Here is a 25796-nt window from a genome sequence, read left to right on the forward strand (position 1 = left end):
GATAAACGGATTTTTTTTAAAAAATGGGAACATCCTATGTATGCTGCTTTATAAACGGCTCTGTTCATTTAAAAATAACCTGTCCAGCCCTGGCCAGTGTTTCTCAGTGGTTAGAACGTCAGCCTGCACATGGAAAAGTCACAGGTTCGACTCCTAGTCAATGGGTCATACCAGGGTTGCGATTTGCTCTCCGCCCCCAGTTGGTACCCATGCAAGAGGCATCCAATCAATGTGTCTCTCTCACATCAATGTGTTTCTCTCTCTCTCTCTCTCTCTCTCTCTCTCTCTCTCTCTCTCTCTCCCCCCCCCCCACTTTCTACTGTCTCTGAAAAGCAATGAAAAAAATATCCTCAGGTGAGGATTAACACATAATAATAATAATAGTAATAAATAAAAATAACCTGTCCAGCCCTGGCTTGGTGGCTCAGTTGGTTGGAATGTCATCCCATACACCAAAAGGTTGTGAGTTCTATTCCTGGTCAGGGCACATACCTAGGTTACGGGTTCAATCCCCAGTTGAGGCATGTAGGGGAGGCAACCAATCAATGTTTCTCTTTCACCTCTCTCTCTCTCTCTCTCTCTCTCTCTCTCTCTCTCTCTCTCTCTCTTTCTCTCCCCCCTGCCACCTCCACCACCACTTTCTCTGTCTCTAAAATCAATAAACATATCTTCGGGTGAGGATTTTTAAAAAAGTTTATTTTGCCGAAACCGGTTTGGCTCAGTGGATAGAGCGTCGGCCTGCGGACTGAAGGGTCCAGGGTTCGGTTCCGGTCAGGGGCATGTACCTGGGTTGCGGGCACGTCCCCAGTGGGGGGTGTGCAGGAGGCAGCTGATCGATGTTTCTCTCTCATTGATGTTTCTAACTCTCTATCTCTCTCCCTTCCTCTCTGTAAAAAACCAATAAAATATATTTTAAAAAAAAAAGCTTATTTTATTTAAAAATAATAATAAAAATAACCTTTCCGGGTCAATATAGATATCCATAATCATTGCTAATTGGTTCATGATACAAACTTTTTTTTTCTTGATACAAACTTTCATTTTTAAACAACTATTATCAATTACCAACATCTGATCAATTCCAACACGTGAAATCTGGGGACAAAAACTATGCACATCTTTACTTTCCATATGGGCTATATTACCAAACTGCCCCTCTGTGTGCACCAGCAGTAAGCAAGGGCCTCTTTTCTATTCTCACCAACCTGAGTTTTAGCAGCCTTTCGAATCTTTGCTAGTCTAAACTATAAACATGAACCCTCTGGTTGGTCTAATTTTCATTTCTTTGTTTACTAAGTAAGCATTTTTTACATTTTTTGGCCATTTATGTTTCGTCTTTTATGAAATGCATATGTGGGTGTCTTGCCCAATTTTCCATTGGAGTGTTTTCATTGTTTTACCAGTAAAACTTTACTGAGTGTATCCACTCATTTAATGTCCTATAGGTTGCAAATTTCCCCTCTCATGTGTCTTTTAAATTTAGGATGTGTTTTCCACATATGTACCTCTTGCTTTGTAATTTCTGACTAAGAAAGCAGGGCTCTCACTTCCTTCTCATCTGTGGTTCAGACTGGCCAGAGCCTGAGGTCTCCAAGAGGAAGCAGATGCAGGGATCACAGCTGTGAGGACATGCGAGCCAGGCCTCTGGCTCCCACAGCAGTGGTGGAAGCAAGCCACATGTCATCCACAGAGGACCTCAGGCTACTGCATCCAAGATGTGATCGTCAGCTCTGCGCTCTGCAACACCCAGGGAGAGTGTAAAGAGACAAAATCGTTTGTGCAAAAGGAGACAGAGAACACAGGCTTAGCATGACACCATTTGCTTAACGAGCGTTCGGGATTGACCCCAGGTGCCACGCATTTCCCTAGGGCTGGGCATAAAAGAAAGTTCCAGTCTGTCCTTTTGGAACTGAGAGTCTAATTAGGGAGACAGTCATTAATCATAGAATCACATAAAAAGAAAAACGGAATACTTCAGCGTGGTGAGTACCATCAATTAGAAATACACATGGTACTGAGCAGGTACACGAGGTCAGAGAGGTGAAAGAGCAGGAGTTAAAAGGGAGAGAGCATCCCTAGCAGAGGCAGCAGAAACATAAAGGCCTGCATCCTGCGAACATCGGAGCAACTAGATCAGTGAGCCTGGGGTGGAGGACGAGGAGAAACTCCCGGGAGGTGAGGCTAGAGAGTCTAAGGGTTCCAGTCTTTATCCTACGAGCCACAGTAGTGTCTTCAGCGGGAGATGGCCGAGTGGAGAGTGTCTTGGTTAGATTTGTGTTTTAAAAGATTACTCTGGCTAAAGTGTGAATGAAATGGAGGGAGGGGACAAGGGAGTGTGGGGATACCTGTTAGGAAACCACTGCAAATGGAAACTGGCAGCCGCTTGGACTAGAATGACAGCGGCAGAGGGCCTGTGCAGAGGTCACGTGGATTTTGGAGAAGGACTTCAGACAACCATAACTCAATCAGATGCCGCTGCCCGAGCTGCGGCGCCTTTACGTCAGAGGCCTGGCACGTGGCATGCAGCGAAAGCCTTCTTTCCCTGACAATTTATAAACATCACCAGAGGTAGTTTGTCTCTACCTGGCAGGGCCAGCAGTATTGCTTCATAGTGTTGCCGCAGGACAATGTCAATTCTCCCGTTCTCTACCATAATACAGGCCACGGACCTCTTGATCATCTTGATGACCCACAAAATACCACACTAGTCTACTACACGGATGACATTATGATGATTGGATCTGATGAGCAGGGAGTACCAGGTACTTTAGATACCTTAGTAAGACATAAGCGAACAAGAGGGTAGGATTTGCCTGAATCGGTTTGGCTCAGTGGATAGAGCGTCGGCCTGCAGACTCAAGGGTCCCAGGTCCGATTCCCATCAAGGGCATGTACCTTGGCTTCGGGCACATCCCCAGTGGGGGGCATGCAGGAGGCAGCTGGTCGATGTTTCTTGCTCATCGATGTTTCTAACTCTCTATCCCTCTCCCTTCCTCTCTGTAAAAAATCAATAAAATATATTTTTTTGAAAAAAAAAGAGGGTAGGATTTAATCCCAAAACAATTCAGAGAAGTTCCTGGGGATCAATGGTCTAGAGCAGTGGTTCTCAGCCTTCCTAATGCCGCAACCCTTTAATACAGTTCCTCATGTTGTGGTGACCCCCAACCATACAATTATTTTCGTTGCTACTTCACAACTGTAATTTTGCTACTGTTATGAATCGTAAGGTAAATATCTGATATGCAGGATGTATTTTCATTGTTACAAATTGAACATAATTAAAGCATAGTGATTAATCACAAAAACTATGTAATTATATATGTGTTTTCCAATGGTCTTAGGCGACCCCTGTGAAAGGGTTGTTCGACCCCCAAAGGGGTCGCGACCCACAGGTTGAGAACCGCTGGTCTAGAATGTATCATAACATCCCTCCACAGTGCAAGACAAGTTACAGGACCCACCATCCCCCACCACCACCTTCCACCTGCCCCGCCTGCTCAGTCAGGTCCAAAAATATAAAAAGGCACAATGTTTACTAGGCTTTTTTGGCTTTTGGAGACAACATACACCATATTTGAGCGTGCTACTCTGACCCAACTACAGACTCACAGCTGCAAGGCTGCTAGTTTCTTTTTTTTTGTTTTTTGTTTTTTTTAATTAAATCTTTATTGTTCAGATTATTACATTTGTTCCTCTTTTTTCCCCCCCATATCTCCCCTCCTCCCAGTTCCCGCCCCACCCTCCGCCCTCACTCCCCACCCACTGTCCTCATCCATAGGTGCACGATTTTTGTCCAGTCTCTTCCCACATCTCCCACACCCCTTTCCCCCCCAAGAATAGTCAGTCCATTCCCTTTCTATGTCCCTGGTTCTATTATAATCACCAGTTCATTCTGTTCATCAGATTATTTATTCACTTGATTCTTAGATTCACTTGTTGATAGATGCATATTTGTTGTTCATAATTTGTATCTTTACCTTTTTCTTCCTCTTCCTCTTCTTAAAGGATACCTTTCAGCATTTCATATAATCCTGGTTTGGTGGTGATGAACTCCTTTAGCTTTTCTTTATCTGTGAAGCTCTTTATCTGACCTTCAATTCTGAATGATAGCTTTGCTGGATAAAGTAATCTTGGTTGTAGGTTCTTGGTATTCATCACTTTGAATATTTCTTGCCACTCCCTTCTGGCCTGCAAAGTTTCTGTTGAGAAATCAGCTGACAGTCGTATGGGTAATCCCTTGTAGGTAACTGAGTTTCTTTCTCTTGCTGTTTTTAAGATTCTCTCTTTATCTTTTGCTCTTGGCATTTTAATGATGATGTGTCTTGGTGTGGTCCTCTTTGGATTCCTTTTGTTTGGGGTTCTCCGCGCTTCTTGGACCTGTAAGTCCATTTCTTTCACCAGGTGGGGGAAGTTTTCTGTCATTATTTCTTCAAATAGGTTTTCAATATCTTGCTCTCTCTCATCTTCTGGCACCCCTATAATTCTGATGTTGGTACGCTTGAAGCTGTCCCAGAGGCTTCTTACACTATCCTCGCATTTTTGGATTCTTTTTTCATTTTGCTTTTCCCGTTGGGTGTTTTTTGCTTCCTCGCATTTCAAATCATTGACTTGATTCTTGCGCTCCTCTGGTCTGCTGTCGGGAGTCTGTATAATATTCGTTATTTCAGTCCGTGTATGCTTAATTTCTAGTTGGTTCCCCAACATAACATCGAGGGTCTTATTAGTTTTCTTGTAGATCTCATTAAGTTTATCGGCGGCTTCTAAACAGTTCTTGAGAGACCTTAAAAGTGTGGTTCTGAACTCTATATCTTCCATTGACAATTTTGTCCTGTTTCTTTGTCTCCACATTTTGTTATGCTTCCTTGGTGCACCCCCTAGTGGTCTTTGTTCGAAGTCTTATAGTTAACCCTTGATTGTTGTAGCTAATACTAGGGAGGGTTTGACCTCCAGGCCAAGTGGCTATGAGAATCAGCTGTGTCAGCAGTGATAGAACTTCTGTTCTCTGGGAGGTGCTAATCTAGCCTTTGCCTGAGGCTATCCGGCAAATGCCTCTGTGCAGGGCTTGGGCAGGGCGGGTCGAACAGGATCAACAGGGTGGGCCGGAGAGAGCAGTTATGGCGGCTCTCAGTCCTGTCCCCAGGGGCTCTGCCTCTCTGAGTCCCAGCACCCGCTGCAAAGCTCGGAGAGAAAGCTGCACTCGCTCTGACCGAAGCCAGACAGTCCCGCTTCTCCCGTTTGAGTCTGGGTCCCTAAAGACTCACCCGGATCTGGAGCTCAGAGTCTGCGACTCCCTCCCGATTGAAAACGCCAACCGCGCCCTCCGCCGCCAGCCCGCTCCGCGCACTCCGCACCTCAGAATTTGACTTCAGCACTGTGCCTCCTCTGAGTGTCCGTGTGCGTTTCTCTTTCCTCCTAGTTGTAGGACTTCCACTCAGCCAGCGTTCCTGTGGTTCTGGGTGATGTCCGTTCCGTCTTTTAGTTTCACTTTTGAAGTAGTTGTTCAAAGCAGCAAACTCCGGCGTTAACCTATGCCGACATCTTGGTTCTCCTTCAAGGCTGCTAGTTTCAAGGGGAGACCAGGACAAGAGAATGTTCCACAGCAAGTTCGGCTGCACAGTGGGTGGCTTAGGCCTTATACTCCAGGAGATCCAATGCTATTATGACGTGTCCATGGCACACAGGAATGCTGTATGGAGCCTCTGGCAATAGGACCAACAGGAGAACCCCAGTGCAGAACTCGGGGATTTTGCAGCAAGCCTAGGCCCCCTTCTACAGATACTCATTCTCCTTCGGAGAAACAGTTTCTGGCTAGCTACTGGGCCATGTTAGAGGCTGCACACCTAACCACGGGACATCAGGTGACCATGCAGCCTGAGCCTCCCCTCATGAACTGGCCATTGTCTGACTCTAGTCATCATGTTGGGCATGTGCAGCTGCAATCTATCAAGTAGGACCAGCACAGAAGACCAAGCTCAGGAAGGTCCAAAGGCACAAGCAAGATACTTGAGCAGGTGGCTCACATTCTTTGATACCAGCTCCTGTTGCCTTGCCTCCTGGGGGGCCCTTTAACACTAGTTGACCAAGGAAGACAAAACTTAGGCCAGCTTATAGATGGATCTGTACAATACGGAGTGCAACCTGCAAGGGGACAGCTGCGGCCCTTCATCCCCATTCAGGGTGACACTGAAGGACAGTGGTGAAGGAAAGCCATCTAGTGGGCATAACTCAGGCAGTATATTGGTTGTTCACTATATTTGGAGTGTAAGATGGCCTGAAGTACAGATCTAGGCTAATTCATGGGCACTTGCCAATGGTTTGGCTGATGGTCAGGGATTCAGAAGGAACAGGATCTATCGTAAGACTAGAAAAAAGAGTCTCTAGAATCAGTGGTTCTCAACCTTCCTAATGCCGCAACCCTTTAATACAGTTCATGTTGTGGTGACCCCCAACCATAAAATTATTTCCGTTGCTACTTCATAACTGTAATCTTGCTACTGTTATGAATCGTAATGTAAATATCTGATATGCAGGATGTATTTTCAGGCGTCGCGACCCACAAGTTGAGAACCGCTGCAGTCTAGATGGACTCCTTGAATGAGTGTATACTGCTCAGGTCAGGGGAAAGGGAAGCCCGTGCAGAGCCTCTGGCCCGGCCACCATGGCTCATGAGCTCACTGAGCAAGCCCCGGGGGTGGCTGAAGAAAGGGGCTGCTGGCTGACACCCACAGAGCATGTCTCTGGTGTACACCTAATTATGAAGAGTCTTCTCTGCAGCGGGTGCCTGTGGGTGGACATTCAGATGGAACACAGATATTTCATAGAATATATACATACACCACCACCCGGAAGCAGCTAGCCTAACTGCATGGTGGAATGGCTTGCTGAAAACTCAGCTACCATACCATTTGGTGCTCGTTTTACAAGACACGGCTTATGCTTTGACTCGGAGACCATTCTCTAGTGCTCTCTCACCCACAGCCAAAATACATGGGTCAAGAAAATGGGTGGATGTTGAAGTGGCTACTCAATTATCTATACTAATAAAGGGTAATATGCTAATTAGACCGGAATCTTCCAGATGTCCTTCCAGACAAAGCCATGGTGGTGGGGGCTGAGGCAGAGGTGGTTAGGGGTGGTTAGGGGCAATCAGGCTGGCAGGGGAGGGCAGTTTGGGACAATCAGGCAGGCAGGCAGAGTGGTTAGGGGCGATCAGACAGGCAGGCAGGTGAGCAGTTAGAACCCAGCAGTCCCGGATTGCGAGAGGGATGTCCCCCAAGGGGTCCTGGATTGAAGAGGGTGCAGGCCAGGCTGAGGGTCCGTTCCCCCCCCCCACCCCCGTGCACAAATTTCATGCACTGGGCCTCTAGTACCTAATAACCTTGCAAATGTATTTATATATTTTTTTATATTTTTAAAATATATTTTTATTGATTTCAGAGAGGAAGGAAGAGGGATAGAAACATCAATGATGAGAATCATAGATTGATGCTTCCTGCACGCCCCCTACTAGGGATTGAGCCAGCAACCCAGGCATGTGTCCTGGCCAGGAATCAAACCATGACCTCCTGGCTCCTAGGACGATGCTCAACCACTGAGCCATGCAGGCTGGGCTATCATTATTTCTTTTTTTTAATTTTTTTTTTAGAAAGAGAGGGAGAGGGAGAGAGACATGAATATGAGAGTGAAACATTGATCCTGCATGCACCCTACTGGGGATCTAGCCTGTGACCTGAGCATGTGCCCTGACAGGGAATAGAACCGGCAGCCTTTTGGTGCATGGGACAACGCCCAACCAACTGAGGCACATCAGCTAAGGCAACTTGCAAATTTTTGTTTCCTGTTCCAGCAATTTTAAGCTCTGCCAGTTTAGAGGTCTTAGTTCCCATGGGAAGAAAGTTTCCATCAGAGGACACAATGGTTCCATTAGATGAGACTACCAACTGGACATTTGGGCTCCTTATGCTACTGAAACAACGCTGGGGGCACGAGGGGGTGTAATCTATCCTCAGAATGACTGCTCCTGATTACCAAGGGGAAATGGGTTTCCTCCTACACAATATAGGCAACATGGTCTATGTCCAACAGAAAAGGTTAATGGTTCTCAACCTGTGGGTCGCAACCCCTTCACAGGGGTCGCCTAAGACCATCAGAAAACACATATATAGTTACATATTATTTTTGTGATTAATCACTATGCTTCAATTGTGTTCAATTTGTAATAATGAAATTGGGGGTCACCACAACATGAGGAACTGTACTAAAGGGTCGCAGCATTAGGAAGGTTGAGAACCACTGGGTTAATGGAAAAACTACAGGGCAAAGGCAGGATGATTAAGTAGTCAGGCCCGTAGGGACTTAAGATTTGGATCGCTCTGCAAGTAAAGAGCCCGGAGGTGAGGCTCAGGCTTAGAGCAGAGTAAACATGGGAGGGGTAGTGAAAGAACAGGTCGGTGACAGCATTACCAGCATTGTGACCAAAAATGAGGACTCTACGTCACTTTATTTTCTCTGTGCTTGTTATACATACGTGGTAATTTGTATATGCTAACCATTGATTCTCTTCTTCCCATTTTTATTTTATATAAAATTTGTTGGAAGTTAACTTTACAACTCAGTCTCTAGGTAATAGAATATTCAGTGGGACTGACTGGATCTGACGAATAACCAATATAGCCATCAACAAATACATGACTCCTGGGACTGTGCACCACATTTGGAGAAGTCTGAAACTTGCTCACTTGTAAGAAGGGTAGCTGCTTGTTAGGCAGAAATACGGGGGTTTGTTGTTGTCTTTGTATGGCATTCAATGTGTGTAAGAGGGCATACGGAAGCAGTCATCAGAGGTGGACTGTGCCAAGTATCGATTTACTGCCTCTCAGCGCCAAATCCACCCTTTTTGGCTGCTTTGTGAAGGTGGATTTGGGCCCTTTAGATTTTCCCTTCAGCTGACACTGAAGCTTTGTCAGGGAGGAGACTGGAGACACTCGAGGAGGAAAGGGCTTCGGTGTGCGCACCTGAAAGCAGCATGTGCGTGTACTGCGATCCCATTATAGCTGACAATCCTTGAACTTCTATTCCCCCTGATCAAATTATTATATAGTTTTTCTCTCCTGATTAGCCCTGGACTATGCCAGCACTAGCTTAGACTAGACATTGGCAGAGAATGGAAATGGAACTCAAGAAACACAAAGTAAAATCGATAGGACTTGGTAATGGATTAGACAAGGGAACTGAGGGTGGATCATTTTAGCTTACGTAACTGGATGAATGGAACCCTTCACCTACATGGAAACCACTGGAAAAGGGCCAAGTATGAGGAGAAAACTCACAAGCTCAGATCTGAACAACACTGAGTATGAGTTGACTTTAAGACACCCAAAATATGTCAAGTAGGCAATAGGCTCTAAATTCAAGAATTTCGACAAGTCTGGGATTAAGACGGGAGCCACAGCCCTTAACGTGACAAATGAAGCCATAGGCACAGTTGAAGTGGCCCACAGAAAAAGTAAACAGTGAGAAGGAGGGCCTACCTAACTTGAGGAATCCATTAAAAAAATTTTTTTGAGAGAGGAAGAGAGGTTCAATTGGCTGCCTCCTACATGCCTACCGGGGATCGAGCCCGCAACCCGGGCATGTGTCCTGACCAGGAACTGAACTGGCCACCTTTCAGTGAACAGAGCCAGCTGAGCCATGTGGGCCAGGGCTTGGAATCCCAACTTTTAATAGCTGGATGGAGGACGATGGGCCTGCAAAGGAAATGTTGAAGCTGTTGGAGGCAGAGGGAAGCAAGGACAGCACTGTGTCCCAGAAGTAAAGGGGGCAGAGACCTTGCTGTAGTGGACTGACTGCCATCAGTACTGTAGCTTCAGCTCCCACCCTCAGACCTGCAGTGCTCAGCCAAGTTCGCACTTCTCCAGACTGCTCCTCATCAATGTCTGGGCTGGACGAAAGCCGTTTCTGCGTGATTCTTCTGACAGGCGAGCTTTCTCTGGCTCCTGCTGGCCTGGCTGAGACTCAGAATTGCACTGCAGCCAGCTGCTCTTCCCACTGTCCTCCCGTCCCTCTTCCCTCACAGCCCTGCACCACAGGCTGAAACCGCTCACCTCCGGACTTCTCGTTAAGTACAATGATAATCGATGGCTTTTGGTCAGATATTTTGTTACTTAGAGACAAACGCAATCCTCACTGACACACCACCCACAAGGTGACAGGAAGACACAAGCGTGGTGTCCACCAGATGATAGACTATAGGATAGACAGTTTGTGAGGGTTAAAGAAAAAACAAAACAAACACAACAGCCTAAGGGAAGGATATAAAACAAGAGGCTGGTTTACAAACAGGAAAATATTTAATTCATTCTAAAAAAATTCAAGAAGAAAAAAGGATGCTACTGGCTTCATGCTCTTATTCCTAGAATCCTGAAGCTTTGAGGCTTAGAAGAAATGATCTTATCCTCCAGATACTCGTAGCTACTCAGAAATAAATTACATAATCTGTGAAGGAGTCCTGGTCTACTGAAGCTAGAGGGGAGCTAGACAGGAAGGAGAAAGAACATCATCCACAATAAACTGATCCAAGTCATCCCAGGCAGGTGGGCCCTCTGATGCCCTGGTGTGAACCAACACCCATAAAAACTAGGCTGGCCCAGGGATGTTCAGTCACGCTGTAGTCGTTTACGTATTTACATATTCAACAAAGCCCCTGGAAGCAAAGCCAGGGCTGGCTTCTCCTTTAAGCCCCCTGCTGGTTGGTCTCATCATCGCGCCTCTTCCAAATCTGTAAGAAATGAATTCAATAGATATTTAGGAACTGGTATTCAATCTACAAATCGTCACAAAATACCTACTCTAACCTACGCAATAGATAGCCTGGGGCTCAACTTGCACATTTAAGTCCCCTGAAACTAATTTCCAGAAAATCCTCTTCATCCCCCTCTCCTTCTTACTTCCCATTCCAAACCCCCTTCTGAAAAAGAACTCATAGTCAAGCCTATAACCTTAGACAAAGTTTCTAGGAGTTCATTCTAGAATGAGAAGGGTCTCCCTTTTTGATAAAGCTGTAGCTTTCCCTTCGTCTCAGTCTTCCTTCTTCATCAGGTACTAGGGCAGTTACAAGGAGAAGGCAGAGACAGTCTGCTCCGCCAGCTCTCAACCCAACAGAGCAGGTGGACTAACACGGATGGTGCTCCAATAAAGAAGGGAGAGTGCTGTGGGGTCGAGAAGAGGGTTAACTTTGCCTAGAGAACTGGGGACGCTTCAGAGCCGACTCCTAACTGGTGCCCTGATGATTCCACGCCCTTCCTCCTTGAAATCAGATCCCACACCTGTGCAAGACTAACCTGGCCATAAACGTAACCTCCTTGCTCACTCATAAGTGTTCCGTACTTCCCTGCCTGCTGTTCTTCCCTGGAGATCTCCTAGACTCCTAGACTGTTAAGGCCATATAATCTCACTCCTCAGTGCATCCCAACAGGCGCCCAGCCTAACCGAGGCTCCAACCCAATCCTACTTCCTGCCTTCATGCCCATCGCTCCTCACTGACCCCACACCCCATCTATCTGGCACTGGTCAAGTCTGCGGCCAACTCACCTGAATGTAAGCCTCCGACAGTGTGATCATCTGGGGGAGAATGTCAGTGACCTGGAGGTCTTGTAATTCATACCATTTGCCCGTCCCCTGCAAAGAGTATGAAGGGCTGGGTTAGTCTGTTCACTGAAACCAAAAGGGTGTACAGCCAAGCATGTCAAACATGCAGCCCACTGGCCGTGAGTTTGACATGCTAGGTAAGAAAGGGACCACAGTCAGAGGAATTAGAACAGCCAGGAGACCATCACCCAGCAGGAGTTATCCTAAGTAAAAGGGTGCATGACCTCTACTAGGCATCATTCGATTTAAAGAGCTTTTTGGGTACTGATTTTGGCAAATGCAATTCCTGCCAAATTCAGGAAGATTTTTTTAAGTATAATACAGTCCAAACACCTTATACCTTTTAAGAAGAATTTAGGTGAATAAAGAGAAGGGGGAAAAGTCCTCTACTCCTCACCTAAGACATCTCTTTGCTGCCCAAAAATGACAGACTGGATACAGTCACTTAGGAGGTACATACAGTGTTAACTATTGGAAAAACCTAACAATGGACAGTCCCGTCCGACCCCATAGAACACAGTGACAGTCAAGAAAAAGTGTCCTTGGTGGACACTACTCATCCTAACTCACTCCTTTTGCTCAATAAAACTAGTGCTGCAAATACAGCAAAACCTACCTCACTTCATGCTTCCATAAGCAAGGGGAAGGAGGCCCTTCTGGAAGGTCACCTGCCTCATCCATCCAAACTTCTAAGAAATGCCAAACAGACACTACAGAGTATAGATATTCCAGACAGTCCAATAGTTCAGAATACAGGAAACCTAAACAAAAGCTGAGGATCCCATAATCAAGTCCCTGTTCCCGGTTTGAGGCCTGGTTGAGAATATCTGGGTTTAAATCCTAATTCTACTGACTTCAGTACATAAATTACTGCAACTCTGACGGCAGGTCTCCTCGCTGTAAAGCGGTGGTGTTAATACCTGTCCTGGAGATGCGCTTTAAAGACATAAACCAGAGGAACATGCACTGAGCACTTGGTGAACTTCCCAGGCTCCTGGTAAACAGAACAGTCCCAGGAAACTAACCAAATGAGAACAACCTGAGCTAATAATCTGTGCGAGGCCAAATACATCTTAAGTACATGTTTCATCCATTTTCAGCTTGAGCCAAATTCACAAAATTTTTTGGCTGAAAGGGAAACTTCTAGACAAGTAGCTCATAAAATTTAACTCTGTATCAATCAGATGTCCTTGTTGAAATGCAGCTTCTGATTCAGAGGGTTCGGGTAGGGCCTGAGGTTCTGCATTTCTAACGACATTCTCACGACGTGAATGTTGCTGGTCCAAGGACTCCACGCTCAGCGGTGAGGCAGCAGCCTCGGACAGGGATTCTCAGAGCTGGCTGCCCGTGGGATCACCTGGGGAATTTTAAAACATCATGATGCCTGCTTCCCACCTCCCGATACTCCAATGCAGCCTCTTAACCCTGACTGACATTTTAGGCAGATAATTCTTTGCTGTGGGGGTTGCTTGTAGGATACTGAGCAGCATCCCTGGCTTCTACCACAGTTGAAAACCAACAGGCCTATGTTACATGGTTCTCATGTAATTGGCCTGAGGTGGTACCCACATATCAGGATTTTAAATCTCCCCAGATGAGTCCAATGTGCAGCCAAAATTGAGAACCACTGCCTCAAACTCATCACGGACATCTTTGTTACTTGCAGAATCCCAAGGTCAGGGTGAAGAAAGGGCAAACGGAAGGGAGCTGCCCTCTGAGACGCCAAAGGAACACCAGCTGTGTGCCCCTCTGTGCACGAGAAGTCAGCGCCACTCACGTGATGAAGCACGTGGATCCGGTAGGAGCCCTCGGAGGGCTTGCCGTCGTGCACGATGTTGGCGATCAGGTCATAGGTGGTGTTCTTATGCACGGCCTGCACTTCCTCAGACAGGTACTCTCTCAGATCCACATTCCTGGTAACGGTGAAAATAAAGCCAGAACATCAGACAAAGGCTACCAGGTTAGAGAAACTGTCCTACACAAATGACCCACAAAGCTACTATAGCCTATCTTAGGACCTCGGTTCTAGGTAGGTTTGCAGACCCAAAGAAGTCCAGGTTTGTGGAAATTCACATAATCTGCCATTAAAATGAGTCAAACTAGAAAGACTGGCTCTATGGAAAAAGCAGATTTTAAAAGCCTCTCTAGCAGTCAACAGTACACTGTAGGCCTGGAGTCAATCAGACTTGAACTAGAATCGGGGCTCTGCCACTTTTGAACTATGTGTGAGCTTAAGCAGATTACATAACGTAAGGCTCTTCTACGATGAGAATGCATCACCATCTCTGAGACGGTGAGGACTGAGACGACAGACCTGGCCGCCTCAGCCTCTGTCTGGCCTGGCCATCAGCTGCAGCTGCGGTGTTCACACAGCACCCGTCTCGGCTCAGGCTGTGGAAGACCCAACCACAGGATTGTGTGGGTGGCGGCTGCACACAATCATGGTTAACAACTTCAATAAGGCAAACCAAGCATTGACTTATTTATTTTCTGGAACCTTGCTTTTTTTAAATGTTTTTCCTTTTTTTATTGATTTTAGAGAGGCAGGGAGAGGGAGAAACAGATAGAAACATCAATGATGAGAGAATCATTGATTGGCCGCGTCCTGTACACCCTCTTTTGGGGATAGAGCCTGCAACCCAGGCATGTGGCCTGACCACGAATCAAACCATGACCTCCTGGTTCACAGCGCGATGCTCAACCACTGAGCCACATGTGCCAGGCCGGACCTTGCTTCTTTATTTGATTTTCTTTCTTTTAGCCAAGAGTAGTGGTCGGCAAACTGCGGCTCGCGAGCCACATGCGGCTCTTTGGCCCCTTGAGTATGGTTCTTCCACAAAATACCGACTTCTGCGCATGGACCACAAAGCTTCAATTGCACTGTACGTGTGCGCCCGCATGTGGTATTTTGTGGAAGAGCCACACTCAAGGGGCCAAAGAGCCGCATGTGGCTCGCAAGCCAGAGCTTGCCAACCATGGGCCAAGCAAGAGGAATAGTTACAAATAACAGAAAGCAACCTGAGGTAGCTTAAGTGTAAAAGAGAAAATTTATTCAAGGTTTTCAAACTAGGCCTGGAGCCAATCAGACCTGAGCTAGATCTGGTAGGAGCCCTCAGAGGGCTTGCCGCCCTGCTGTCTCCTGGAACCAGACACAAGAGAAGAAGCAGGACCTGAGAGAGCTACTTGCCCTCTTTCCTGCTTTTGAAGTCAGTTTTATTCTTATCCCTCCTTTTGCAGTGAAATTGTATTGACACAGTTATTAAGAACTTTCAAATAGTTAATTAGGAAAATAGATTGACAGTTAATGTGAATTTTAAGAGAATATGTTAACTATATAATTTTAGAAAAAATATATCCTTTTTAGCCTACAAATATTTACATAAATTTAAATAATACAAGGTAGAATAACAGAAATCCTATCTAATAAAGAGAGAATATGCTAATTGACCCTCACTCCGTCGCAAAGATGGTGGCACCCACAGCCAATAAAGAGGGAATATGCTAACTGACTGCCCACCCTCAAAGATGGTGGTGCTTGCAGCCAATAAGAGGGAGTATGCTAATTGACTGCCCCACCCTCAAAGATGGCTGGTGCCCACAGCCAATAAGGAGGGAGTATGCTAACTGACTGCCCTGCCCTCAAAGATGTAGGTGCCCACAGCCACAAGATGGCTGGCAGGGGAGGGCAATTAGGGGCAACCAGGCTGGCAGGGGAAGGTAGTTAGGGGTGACTGGGCTGGCAGGGGAGGGCAGTTGGGGGGGACTGGGCAAGGAGGAGAGAGCAGTTGGGGGTGACCAGGCTGGCAGGGGAGGGCAGTTGGGGGCGACCAGGCTGGCAGGGGCCAGTTAGGTGTTGATCAGTCTGGCAGGGGAGTGGTTAGGGGAAGATCAGGCTGGCAGGCAGGTGAGCTGTTGGGAGCCAGCAGTCCCCACAGGGATCGGGCCTAAATCAGCAGTTGGACATCCCCCAAGGGGTCCCAGACTGGAGAGGGTGCAGGCTGGGCTGAGGGACACCCTCGCCAGTGCACGAATTTCGTGCACCAGGCCTCTAGTTATATCATATTTCCAATCTTTGCAGAACTGTCTGATGTGCTAGCATTCACAGCACAAAACGCAGTAATGTGAACCCGAAAGGATTCGCAAGACCTGCTAACAGTGTTACATCTAGTGGTCACTTCTAGACAGATATCTCCCTTTGAACTTTAGACTGTGAGTACCAACCTGGAGTCATCCCACTGTCCACGCCCGACTGCAATGGCAAGAAGTGATGACCAGCAAACAGATGCATCTAACTGCTCTGGAGCATCTGCAAAGCCAGGCAGGATCCTACCTGTCCTACTCTACTTTTTTTAATAAAAATATTGATTTCAGAGAGAGAAAGGGAAAGGAGACAGAGATTGAAACATCCATGAAAAGAGAGAATCATTGACCAGCTGCCTCCGCACGTCCCCCACTGGGGATCGAGCCTACAACCCGGGCATGTGCCTTGACCAGAATCGAACCCAGGACCCTTCAGTCTATCCACTGAGCCACTCTATCCACTGAGCCAAACTGGCTAGGGCTGTCCTACTCTACTTTTATCAACAATTTTTCACTACAATGAAATCCCCAGCAAACAACAGGAAAGAAGGTAAAAGGGGGATTGCTTCCAGATAAACATCTATCCTTGAGGCCCTTGAAGTATTTACCAGTATAGTCTTCAAATAAAAACTCTTAACTTGCATAGTATAAGTAGGCTCTGTACCTTGCAATTTCCAACTAAACATTTCAAAATTAATAGTGGTACAAAAATATGAAAAGAAATTCAGGCTCACTCCCCCTAAGAGGAACTGAAGCAGGGTAATACTCACGTAATAGGGAAGTTGACAATAGTTGGGTTCTTCTCCACAAAGAAATTGTTCTTAGTGAATCTCTTAATACAAAAGATTAGATACGGAGGCAGCTTGGTGAGCTGGAAGCGCTTCAGAAAGTTCTCCTTGTAGGTCTTATATTCCTAGAGACAGAAAGAAAACTATCGAATTAGTGCTCGAGTACCGGAGCAGGAGCACAAGGTTTGCTTTGGTTTGAGTTTTTCATATAATTGCCTTACACTTAGAATTCACAAGACACCTGATCCCAGAAATCATGTATAAGGCTTAGGAAGAAGACTTTGGCTAAAGCAGACTAAATTCCCTCAACTGTGGGCGTCCGTTTCTACAAGGAAAACAAAAATGCCAAGTGAAAAAGAAGCTATGTTAAAAGCTGCAGAATAAAAGTCTACTTAGTTCAAAATAAGGAAGAACTTCCTGGCCTTCGGATGCATGCACCCATGGAACAGGCACTATGAAGCAGTGAGAAACCCTCATCACTGAGGGTGTTTCAGCAGAGGTGCCAACACACTGCCAGGTTCCTTCCTCCTCAAAGACTCGTGGGTCGAGTGCAATCTGTCAGGTAACATTTACTGAGGACTCTCTCAGCATGTTCAGGAGACTGAATGGTGGAGGACCCAGGACAACCTACTCAGCCCAAGACGCTTAAAAGCTAGTGCACATAAATGTATTTCTCCTCAACGCAACACAACTTAGCACAGTAAAAACTAAGAGTTAGGAGTGAAGAACTAATCGTAACCAAAGAGGAAACACCAATGAGAAATCGCTCTCTGGAGTGGGTGATTTCTGGAGGTAACAACAGATCCCTTCAGGGACCCCAAGTTTCCCAGAAAAATATTTTAATTTAAAATTAGGATTGCCCTGGCCAGTTTGGCTTTTAAAAAATTTTAAGATACACATGCAGTAAAAGCTCAATATAACAGACTAATTCCAAAAAGGTGTCTGTTAAAGCTGAAAGTACGTTATGTAATAAAGTAGGTTTTTCCAATGCATATGTTAAAAAAATTGAAAAATTAGTTAATTTACCTGTTTTTACTTATGTAGACATATTTGTGTAATTAAAATTAAGTATATATGAAAAGTTTAATTTCACAGAAGTTTTCTATATATTACTGTAATTTTATTTATTTATTATTACTGTAATTTTAAATTTATCCTGAATAGGTCTAGTAAATGCATGCATTCACCAGTCACCACAAGTAAACAAATGCATTCGGCTGGGGCATGGCTTAGTGCACATGGGAACATCAGCCAACATGTGTTAAAACTGCTGCAGAAAGTCACCCATGCGACAACAGAACCAAATGCCACTCATGATCTGATGTGATCACATGCCGAACATAGTTTATGAAGTGGATTGGATTTAAATATGTAAACTGTAGCTGTAGATAGATATGTAATATACTAGAGGCCCGGTGCACAAAAATTTGTGCACTCGGGGGGGAGGGGGGGTCCCTCAGCCTGGCCTGTGCCCTCTAGCAGTCTGGGACCCCTCGGGAGATAACGACCTGCTGGCTTAGGCCTGCTCCCAGGTGGCAGAGGGCAGGCCCAATCCCTAGGTGCAGCCCCTGGTCGGGCTCAGAGCAGGGCCGATTGGGGAGTTGGGGCGCCGTCCCCTGTCACACTCAAGGCAGGGTCGATGGGGAGGTTGTGGAGCAACCCCCTGTCACACACAGAGCAGGGCCAATGCGGGGGTTGGGGCGCTGCCCCCTGTCACACACAGAGCAGGGCCCATCAGGGGGGTTGGGGCTCTGTACCCTGTCACGCACAGAGCAGGGCCCATCAGGGGGTTGGGGTGCTGCCCTCTATCACCCACAGAGCAGGGCGGATCAGGGGGTTGGGGTGCCGCCACTCTCACACTCAGGGCAGAGCTGATGGGGAGGTTATGGCTCTACCCCGTCACACACAGAGCAGGGCCGGGGGCGGGGGGGTTGGGGCGCCGCACCCTGTCACACACAGAGCAGGGCCCGTGGGGGGGGGGGAGCTCCCCCCTATCAGGCACAGAGCAGGGCGGATAGGGAGGTTGTGGCCCCGCCCCCTGTCACACACAGAGCCGCAGGGCGATCAGGGGGTTTGGGTGCTGCCCCCTGTCACACTCAAGGCAGGGTCGATGGGGAGGTTGAGGCGCCACCCCCTGTCACGCACAGAGCAGGGCCAATCAGGGGGTTGGGGTGCCTTCCCCTGTCAGGAACAGAGCAGGGCCGATAGGGAGGTTGTGGCCCCGCCCCCTGTCACACACAGAGCCGCAGGGCGATCAGGGGGTTTGGGTGCTGCCCCCTGTCACGCTGATCCCGGTGCCAGGAGGCCTCGTGGCTCCGCTGATCCCGGTGCCGGGAGGCATATTACCCTTTTACTATATAGGGTAGAGGCCTGGTGCATGGGTGGGGCCGGCTGGTTTGCCCTGAAGGGTGTCCTGGATCAGGGTGGGGGTCCCCACTGGGGTGCCTGGCCAGTCTGGGTGAGGGGCTGAGGGCTGTTTTCAGGCTGGGGGTGACTGAAGCTCCCAACCGCTCTTTTCCTTTTTTTTTTTTATTCTGGTCGGCTTTAGCTTGAGGCTTGGCTCCAGCTCTTCGGCCTCCGGCTGAAAGTAGGTTTCTGGCCTTTGCTTACAATGTTGCGAATCTGCTGGCTGAAGTTGGGCGTATTTGTTACAATGTTTCTTAAACTGCCCGCTCAGAGGCCTGCAGCCACAGGCGGGGAGCGTTGGTTTCCTCCGTCACTGAGGCAAGCAAGCCTCATGTTAGTTTCAAGCTGCCTGGCTGCCGGCCGCCATCTTGGCTGACAGTTAATTTGCATATCTCGCTGATTAGCCAATGAAAAGGGTATCGGTCGTACGCCAATTACCATGTTTCTCTTTTATTAGATAGGATATTTATGTTGATGGAATTCTAGTGCATTTTCCAACATATGGCCTATTTGCTAAAATTTATTAAAAATAACAGTGAATTAATAACAAAAAATAAGCTGTTAATTTAACTATAAACAAATCTTGGTTAAAAGCATTTTAAAATTAAAAGAGTATTGCCGAGGCCGGTTTGGCTCAGTGGATAGAGCATCGGCCTGCGGACTGAGGGGTCCCGGGTTCGGTTCCGGTCAAGGGCATGTACCTTGGTTGCGGGCACATCCCCAGTGGGGGATGTGCAGGAGGCAGCTGATCGATGTTTCTAACTCTCTATCTCTCTCCCTTCCTCTCTGTAAAAAATCAATAAAAAATAAAATAAAATGGTTAAAATTAAAAGAGTACTAACTTTCACATATGACATATGGACCGGAAATTTTGTCCGTTAAATCTGAAGTCTGGCCCTGGCCAGTGTTCTCAATGGTTAGAGCATCAGCCCACACACTGAAGGGTCATGAGTTCAATTCCCAGTTAAGGGCACATACCTGAGTTGCAAGTTCAATCCCTGGTGCCAGTAGGGGCGTGTGTGGGAGGCAACCAATCAATGTGTCTCTCTTACATTGATGTTTCTCTCTCTTTTACCCTACCCTCCGTCCCTTCCACTCTCTAAAAATCAATGGAAAAAATATCCTGGGGTGAGGACTAACAACAACAACAAGGGTCTCAGGTTCAATTCCAGTCAAGGGCATGTACCTGGGTTGCAGGTTGGGACATATGTGGGAGGCAACCAATTGATGTGGCTCTCACATCGATGTTTCTGTCTCTCTCTCCTCCTCCCCCCTCTCTTCCACTCTCTCTAAAATCAGTGGAAAAATATCCTTCAGTTACGATCAAAAAAATTTTTTTAAATCTTACTAAAAGATAATCTAGTCCAGTAAGAAAAATGAGAGTTTGTGGTATTTGAGCCAAGACCTGTCCCTTCCTCTCCCTCCAAACTCAGTGTGATGGAAAATCCCCTCCAGACCGGTACAGCCGACAACACAGGGCTCCCTCCCCTAGGCTCCCAGAGGATTATCTTCCCAGGAGAGACAGGAAGTCAGCATTTCTCATTCTGCCTCCAGCTACTGCTGCTGAAGGAAGTTCCAATGTGTGCCCAAAACACATGCAGCAGTGGGAGGTCCAAGATGGCAGCTGAGCAGGAATATGCTGAACAAACCCCTTCCCATGAACAAACTCAAATGTGTACTGAGAGCAACTACTCCTGTGAGACAACTGAGAGCTGAATGAACAGCTTCTGAGCAACAAAAAGGAGAAAGAAGAGACCTAATAGAGGAGGCCGGGCAACCACAGGAGCCCTCAGGGCTGCGGAAAGGCTCCCGCTGGAGGAGCTGGTGAGCGCACTTCCATCGGCTGGGAGAGAGCTCTGTTCAGGTGCTTCCGCCGACCTGCAAGGACCTGCAGAGTGTTCCCAAGGACATCGCCCAGCCTTCTGCCTCCACAGGGAGCAAGCAGGAACATCAGGGTGTCACCACTCCCCCTGGTCACCCTTCCAGGAGCTGCTCCAGCCCAGCAGGCTGTGCCCCCGGCGCTGTAAGCACCTGCCCTGCTCCCGCTTCTCCACGGGACTGTTTTCTGTACAACCAGTAAGAGACTGTGTACAGAAGGCTGGGAGCTCTGGGGACTGAAGTTTCTCCAGGGCGGGAGGAGCTGGTGAACAGTTTACGTCCCCCTCCACCTCGACAGGGAGGGCAGAGCTCTACCCAGGCGCTCTGGCCTCCCTGCCGGGTCACCACAGCGCGTTCCTGGGCGCATCCTAAGCTCATTTCAACCCTGAACAAAGGGAGCAAAGAGGATCGACAGGCATCACCACACACACCTGGCCTTCCCACCAGAGCTTTCCAGTTCAGCAGGGCAGTGCCCCAGACACCATAGGCACCTGCCTGGCTCCTAAACAGCCTGCCAAACACACCGCACGCTTGGCCTACACAGAGGCCATTGCTACACAAGGCCACCTTTTCAAGACTGGAAAAGATAGCTATTTTGTCTAATTCAAATAAACAAACATACAAAATCAAACAAAATGAAAATAAGAATATCTCTTAAATGAAGGAATAAAAATCTCCAGGAAAAAAAACCCTAAGAAAACAGAAATAAATAATTTGCCTGATAAAGAATTGGAAGAAATGGTCATAAGGATGCTCACCAAAGTTGAGAGTGGAATGGACGAATTTAGGGAGAATTTCAACAAAGAGTTATAAAGTATAATAAAGAACCAACCAGCCCTAGCCAGTGTTGGTCAGTGGATAAAGCCTGCGAACCAAAGGTCCCAGATTCAATTCCGGTCAAGGGCACGTACTTTGGTTGCAGGCTCCTCCCTGGCCCAGGCCCTGGTCAGGGTTCATGTAGGAGGCAACCAATCAATGTATTTCTCTCACATCGGTGTTTCTCTCGCATCAATGTTTCTGTCTTTCCCTCTCTCTTCCACTCTCCCTAAAAATCAATGGAAAAATATCCTCAGGATATTTAACAACAACAAAAAAGAACCAAGCAGACCTAAAGAACTAAAAGAACCATGTAGTACCTAAAGAATACAACTGCAATGAAAATAAAAAGCGTATCAGAAGGAATCAACAGCAAATTAGCTAATATGAAGAGCAGCAACCTGGAAGTCAGACTAATGGAAATCAACCAAACAGAACAGCAAAAAATAAAAAAAGAATTTTTAAAAATGAGGCTAATTTAAGGCCTCTGGGCTAACATCAAGTACTCAAACATTAGCATTATAGGGATCCCAGAAAGAGAAGAATGAAAGAAATGAAACTTTAGAAATAATGGCTGAAAACTTTCCTAACCTGGAAATGGAAACAGACATCCAGGTCCAGGAAGCACAGAAAGCTCCAAATAAGATGAATCCAAAGAGACTCACACCAGGACATTGTATTTAAAATGGCAAAAGTTAAAGATGAAAAGGCAATCTTGAAGAAAGCAAGGGAAAAAACAAAGAATTACATGCAAGGAAACCCCATAAGGCCATCAGCTAATTTCTCAGCAGCAACTTGATAGGAAAGAAATAAGTGGCAGACTTCCTTAAAGTCCTAAAAGGAAAGGAACCTACAACCTAGATCATTTACCCAACAAGGTTATCATTTAAAATTAAGGAGAGAGAGAGTTTCCCAGACAAGCAAAAGCTAAAAGAATTTATCACCATTAAACCAGTTTTACAAGAAAAGCTAAAGAAAGACCATAACAAGAAATAACATGAGAAAGGAAAAAAACTCACAGGTAAAGCCAAACATTTAATAAATACAGTGAAAGCTACTACAAAGGTCAAAAGAAAAACATACCAAATTCAAACTATAAGAAGTAGTTAGAAGATACAATACAAAAAGATCTAAAACATGACATTAATAACAAAGCGTGGGTGTGTGTGTATAAAAATGTAGTACCTAAAGAATATATTCAAACTTAAATGCCTATCAGCTTAAAATAGACTGATAAGATATAAAATTATATACACAAACCTCATGGTAACCACAAATCTAAAACGTACAAAAGATATACAAAGAATAAAGAGAAAGGAACCCAAACAAAACACTAAAGAAAACCAGCAAGCCATAAGAGAAGAGATTAATAGGAGAGATTCATAGAAGAGGGGAACTATAAAAACAACTGAAACAATAAACAAAATGACAGTAAGTATATAATTACCAATAATTACTTTAAATGTAAATGAACTAAATGTTCCAATGAAAAGATAGGTGGTGGCCAAATAGATTAAAAAACATGGCCGAAACCGGTTTGGCTCAGTGGATAGAGCGTCGGCCTGCGGACTGAGGGGTCCCAGGTTCGATTCCGGTCAGGGACATGTACCTGGGTTGCGGGCATATCCCCGGTGGGAGATGTGCAGGGGGCGGCTGATCGATGTTTCTCTCTCATCGATGTTTCTAGCTCTCTATCTCTCTCCCTTCCTCTCTGTAAAAAATCAATAAAATATATTAAAAAAAAAAAAATGACCATCGCCCTGACCTGTTTGGCCCAGTGGATAGAGTGTCAGCCTGTGGACTGAAGGGTCCCAGGTTCGATCCTGGTCAAGAGCATGTGCCTTGGTTGCGGGCGCGTCCCCAGTGGGGGGCATGCAGAGGGCAGCTGATCGGTATTTCTTTCTCATTGATGTTTCTAGCTCTCTATCCCTCTCCCTTCCTCTATGTAAAAAAATAAATAAAATATATTTTAAAAAAACAAACAAACAAAAAAAAACATGACCATCTATATGCTGCTTACAAGAAAGTCACTTCAAACAGAAAGAAACATAGAGATTGAAAGTAGACAGAGAACCAAGATGGCGGCATAGGTTAACGCCGGAGTTTGCTGCTTTGAACAACTACTTCAAAAGTGAAACCAAAAAACGGAAGGGACATCACCCAGAACCACAGGGGCGCTGGCTGAGTGGAAGTCCTACAACTAGGAGGAAAGAGAAACGCACACGGACACTCAGAGGAGGCGCAGTGCTGAAGTCAAATTCTGAGGTGCGGAGTGCGCGGAGCGGGCTGGCGGCGGAGGGCGCGGTTGTTGTTTTCAATCAGGAGGGAGTCGCAGACTCTGAGCTCCAGATCCGGGCGAGTCTTTAGGGACCCAGACTCAGGCGGAAGAAGCGGGACTGTCTGGCTTCGGTCAGAGCGAGTGCAGCTTTCTCTCCCAGCTTTGCAGCGGGTGCTGGGACTCAGAGAGGCAGAGCCCCTTGGGACAGGACTGAGAGCCGCCATAACTGCTCTCTCCGGCCCACCCTGTTGATCCTGTGCGACCAGCCCCGCCCAAGCCCTGCACAGAGGCATTTGCCGGATAGCCTCAGGCAAAGGCTAGATTAGCACCTCCCTAGAGGACAGAAGTTCTCTCACCGCTGACACAGCTGAATCTCATAGCCACTTGGCCTGGAGGTCAAACCCTCCCTGGAATTAGCTACAGCAATCAAGATTTATCTATAAGACTGCGAACAAAGACCACTAGGGGGTGCACCAAGGAAGCATAATAAAATGCGGAGACAAAGAAACAGGACAAAATTGTCAATGGAAGAAATAGAGTTCAGAACCACACTTTTAAGGTCTCTCAAGAAGTGTTTAGAAGCTGCGGATAAACTTAATGAGCTCTACACGAAAACTAATAAGACCCTCGATCTTATATTGGGGAACCAACTAGAAATTAAGCACACACGGACTGAAATAATGAATATTATACAGACGCCCGACAGCAGACCAGAGGAGCGCAAGAATCAAGTCAATGATTTGAAATGCGAGGAAGCAAAAAACATCCAACCGGAAAAGCAAAATGAAAAAAGAATCCAAAAATGCGAGGATAGTGTAAGGAGCCTCTGGGACAGCTTCAAGCGTACCAACATCAGAATTATAGGGGTGCCAGAAGATGAGAGAGAGCAAGATATTGAAAACCTATTTGAAGAAATAATGACAGAAAACTTCCCCCACCTGGTGAAAGAAATGGACTTACAGGTCCAAGAAGCGCAGAGAACCCCAAACAAAAGGAATCCAAAGAGGACCACACCAAGACACATCATAATTAAAATGCCAAGAGCAAAAGATAAAGAGAGAATCTTAAAAACAGCAAGAGAAAGAAACTCAGTTACCTACAAGGGAATACCCATACGACTGTCAGCTGATTTCTCAACAGAAACTTTGCAGGCCAGAAGGGAGTGGCAAGAAATATTCAAAGTGATGAATACCAAGAACCTACAACCAAGATTACTTTATCCAGCAAAGCTATCATTCAGAATTGAAGGTCAGATAAAGAGCTTCACAGATAAGGAAAAGCTAAAGGAGTTCATCACCACCAAACCAGGATTATATGAAATGCTGAAAGGTATCCTTTAAGAAGAGGAAGAGGAAGAAAAAGGTAAAGATACAAATTATGAACAACAAATATGCATCTATCAACAAGTGAATCTAAGAATCAAGTGAATAAATAATCTGATGAACAGAATAAACTGTTGATTATAATAGAATCAGGGACATAGAAAGGGAATGGACTGACTATTCTTGGGGGGGAAAGGGGTGTGGGAGATGTGGGAAGAGACTGGACAAAAATCGTGCACCTATGGATGAGGACAGTGGGTGGGGAGTGAGGGCGGAGGGTAGGGTGGGAACTGGGAGGAGGGGAGTTATGGGGGGGAAAAAAAAGGAACAAATGTAATAATATGAACAATAAAGATTTAATTAAAAAAAAAAAAAAAAAAAAAAAGAAAGTAAAGGGGTAGAAAAAGATATTCCATGCAAATAGAAATGAAAAGAAAGCTGGGATAGCAATACTCATATCAGACAAAATGAACTTTAAAATAAAAAATGTAAAAAAGACAAAAAAAGAACATTACGTAAGTATAAAGGGGTCAATCCAAGAAGAGGTTATAACAATTGTAAATATCTACACATCCAACATAG

At 46.1% G+C, this 25796-nt stretch overlaps 1 protein-coding gene across 2 annotated transcripts in view; it reads right to left on the reverse strand.

Annotated features, from left to right (window-relative positions):
* Window positions 1-10327: 10327 nt before the first annotated feature.
* Window positions 10328-25796, reverse strand: part of USP39 (ubiquitin specific peptidase 39) — a 28789-nt gene continuing 13320 nt past the window's right edge. For both annotated transcript variants that reach the window (XM_059659275.1, XM_059659274.1), the window contains 4 exons: window positions 16497-16639; window positions 13424-13559; window positions 11590-11676; window positions 10328-10777 (listed from right to left, as the gene is read on the reverse strand). In XM_059659275.1, coding sequence (XP_059515258.1) covers window positions 10733-10777; window positions 11590-11676; window positions 13424-13559; window positions 16497-16639 — 411 coding nt within the window. In that variant the 3' untranslated portion in view covers window positions 10328-10732. The remainder of the gene's footprint in view (window positions 10778-11589; window positions 11677-13423; window positions 13560-16496; window positions 16640-25796) is intronic.

The sequence above is a fragment of the Myotis daubentonii genome, chromosome 12 (genome assembly GCF_963259705.1).
Source record: "Myotis daubentonii chromosome 12, mMyoDau2.1, whole genome shotgun sequence".
Lineage (NCBI taxonomy): Eukaryota > Metazoa > Chordata > Mammalia > Chiroptera > Vespertilionidae > Myotis > Myotis daubentonii.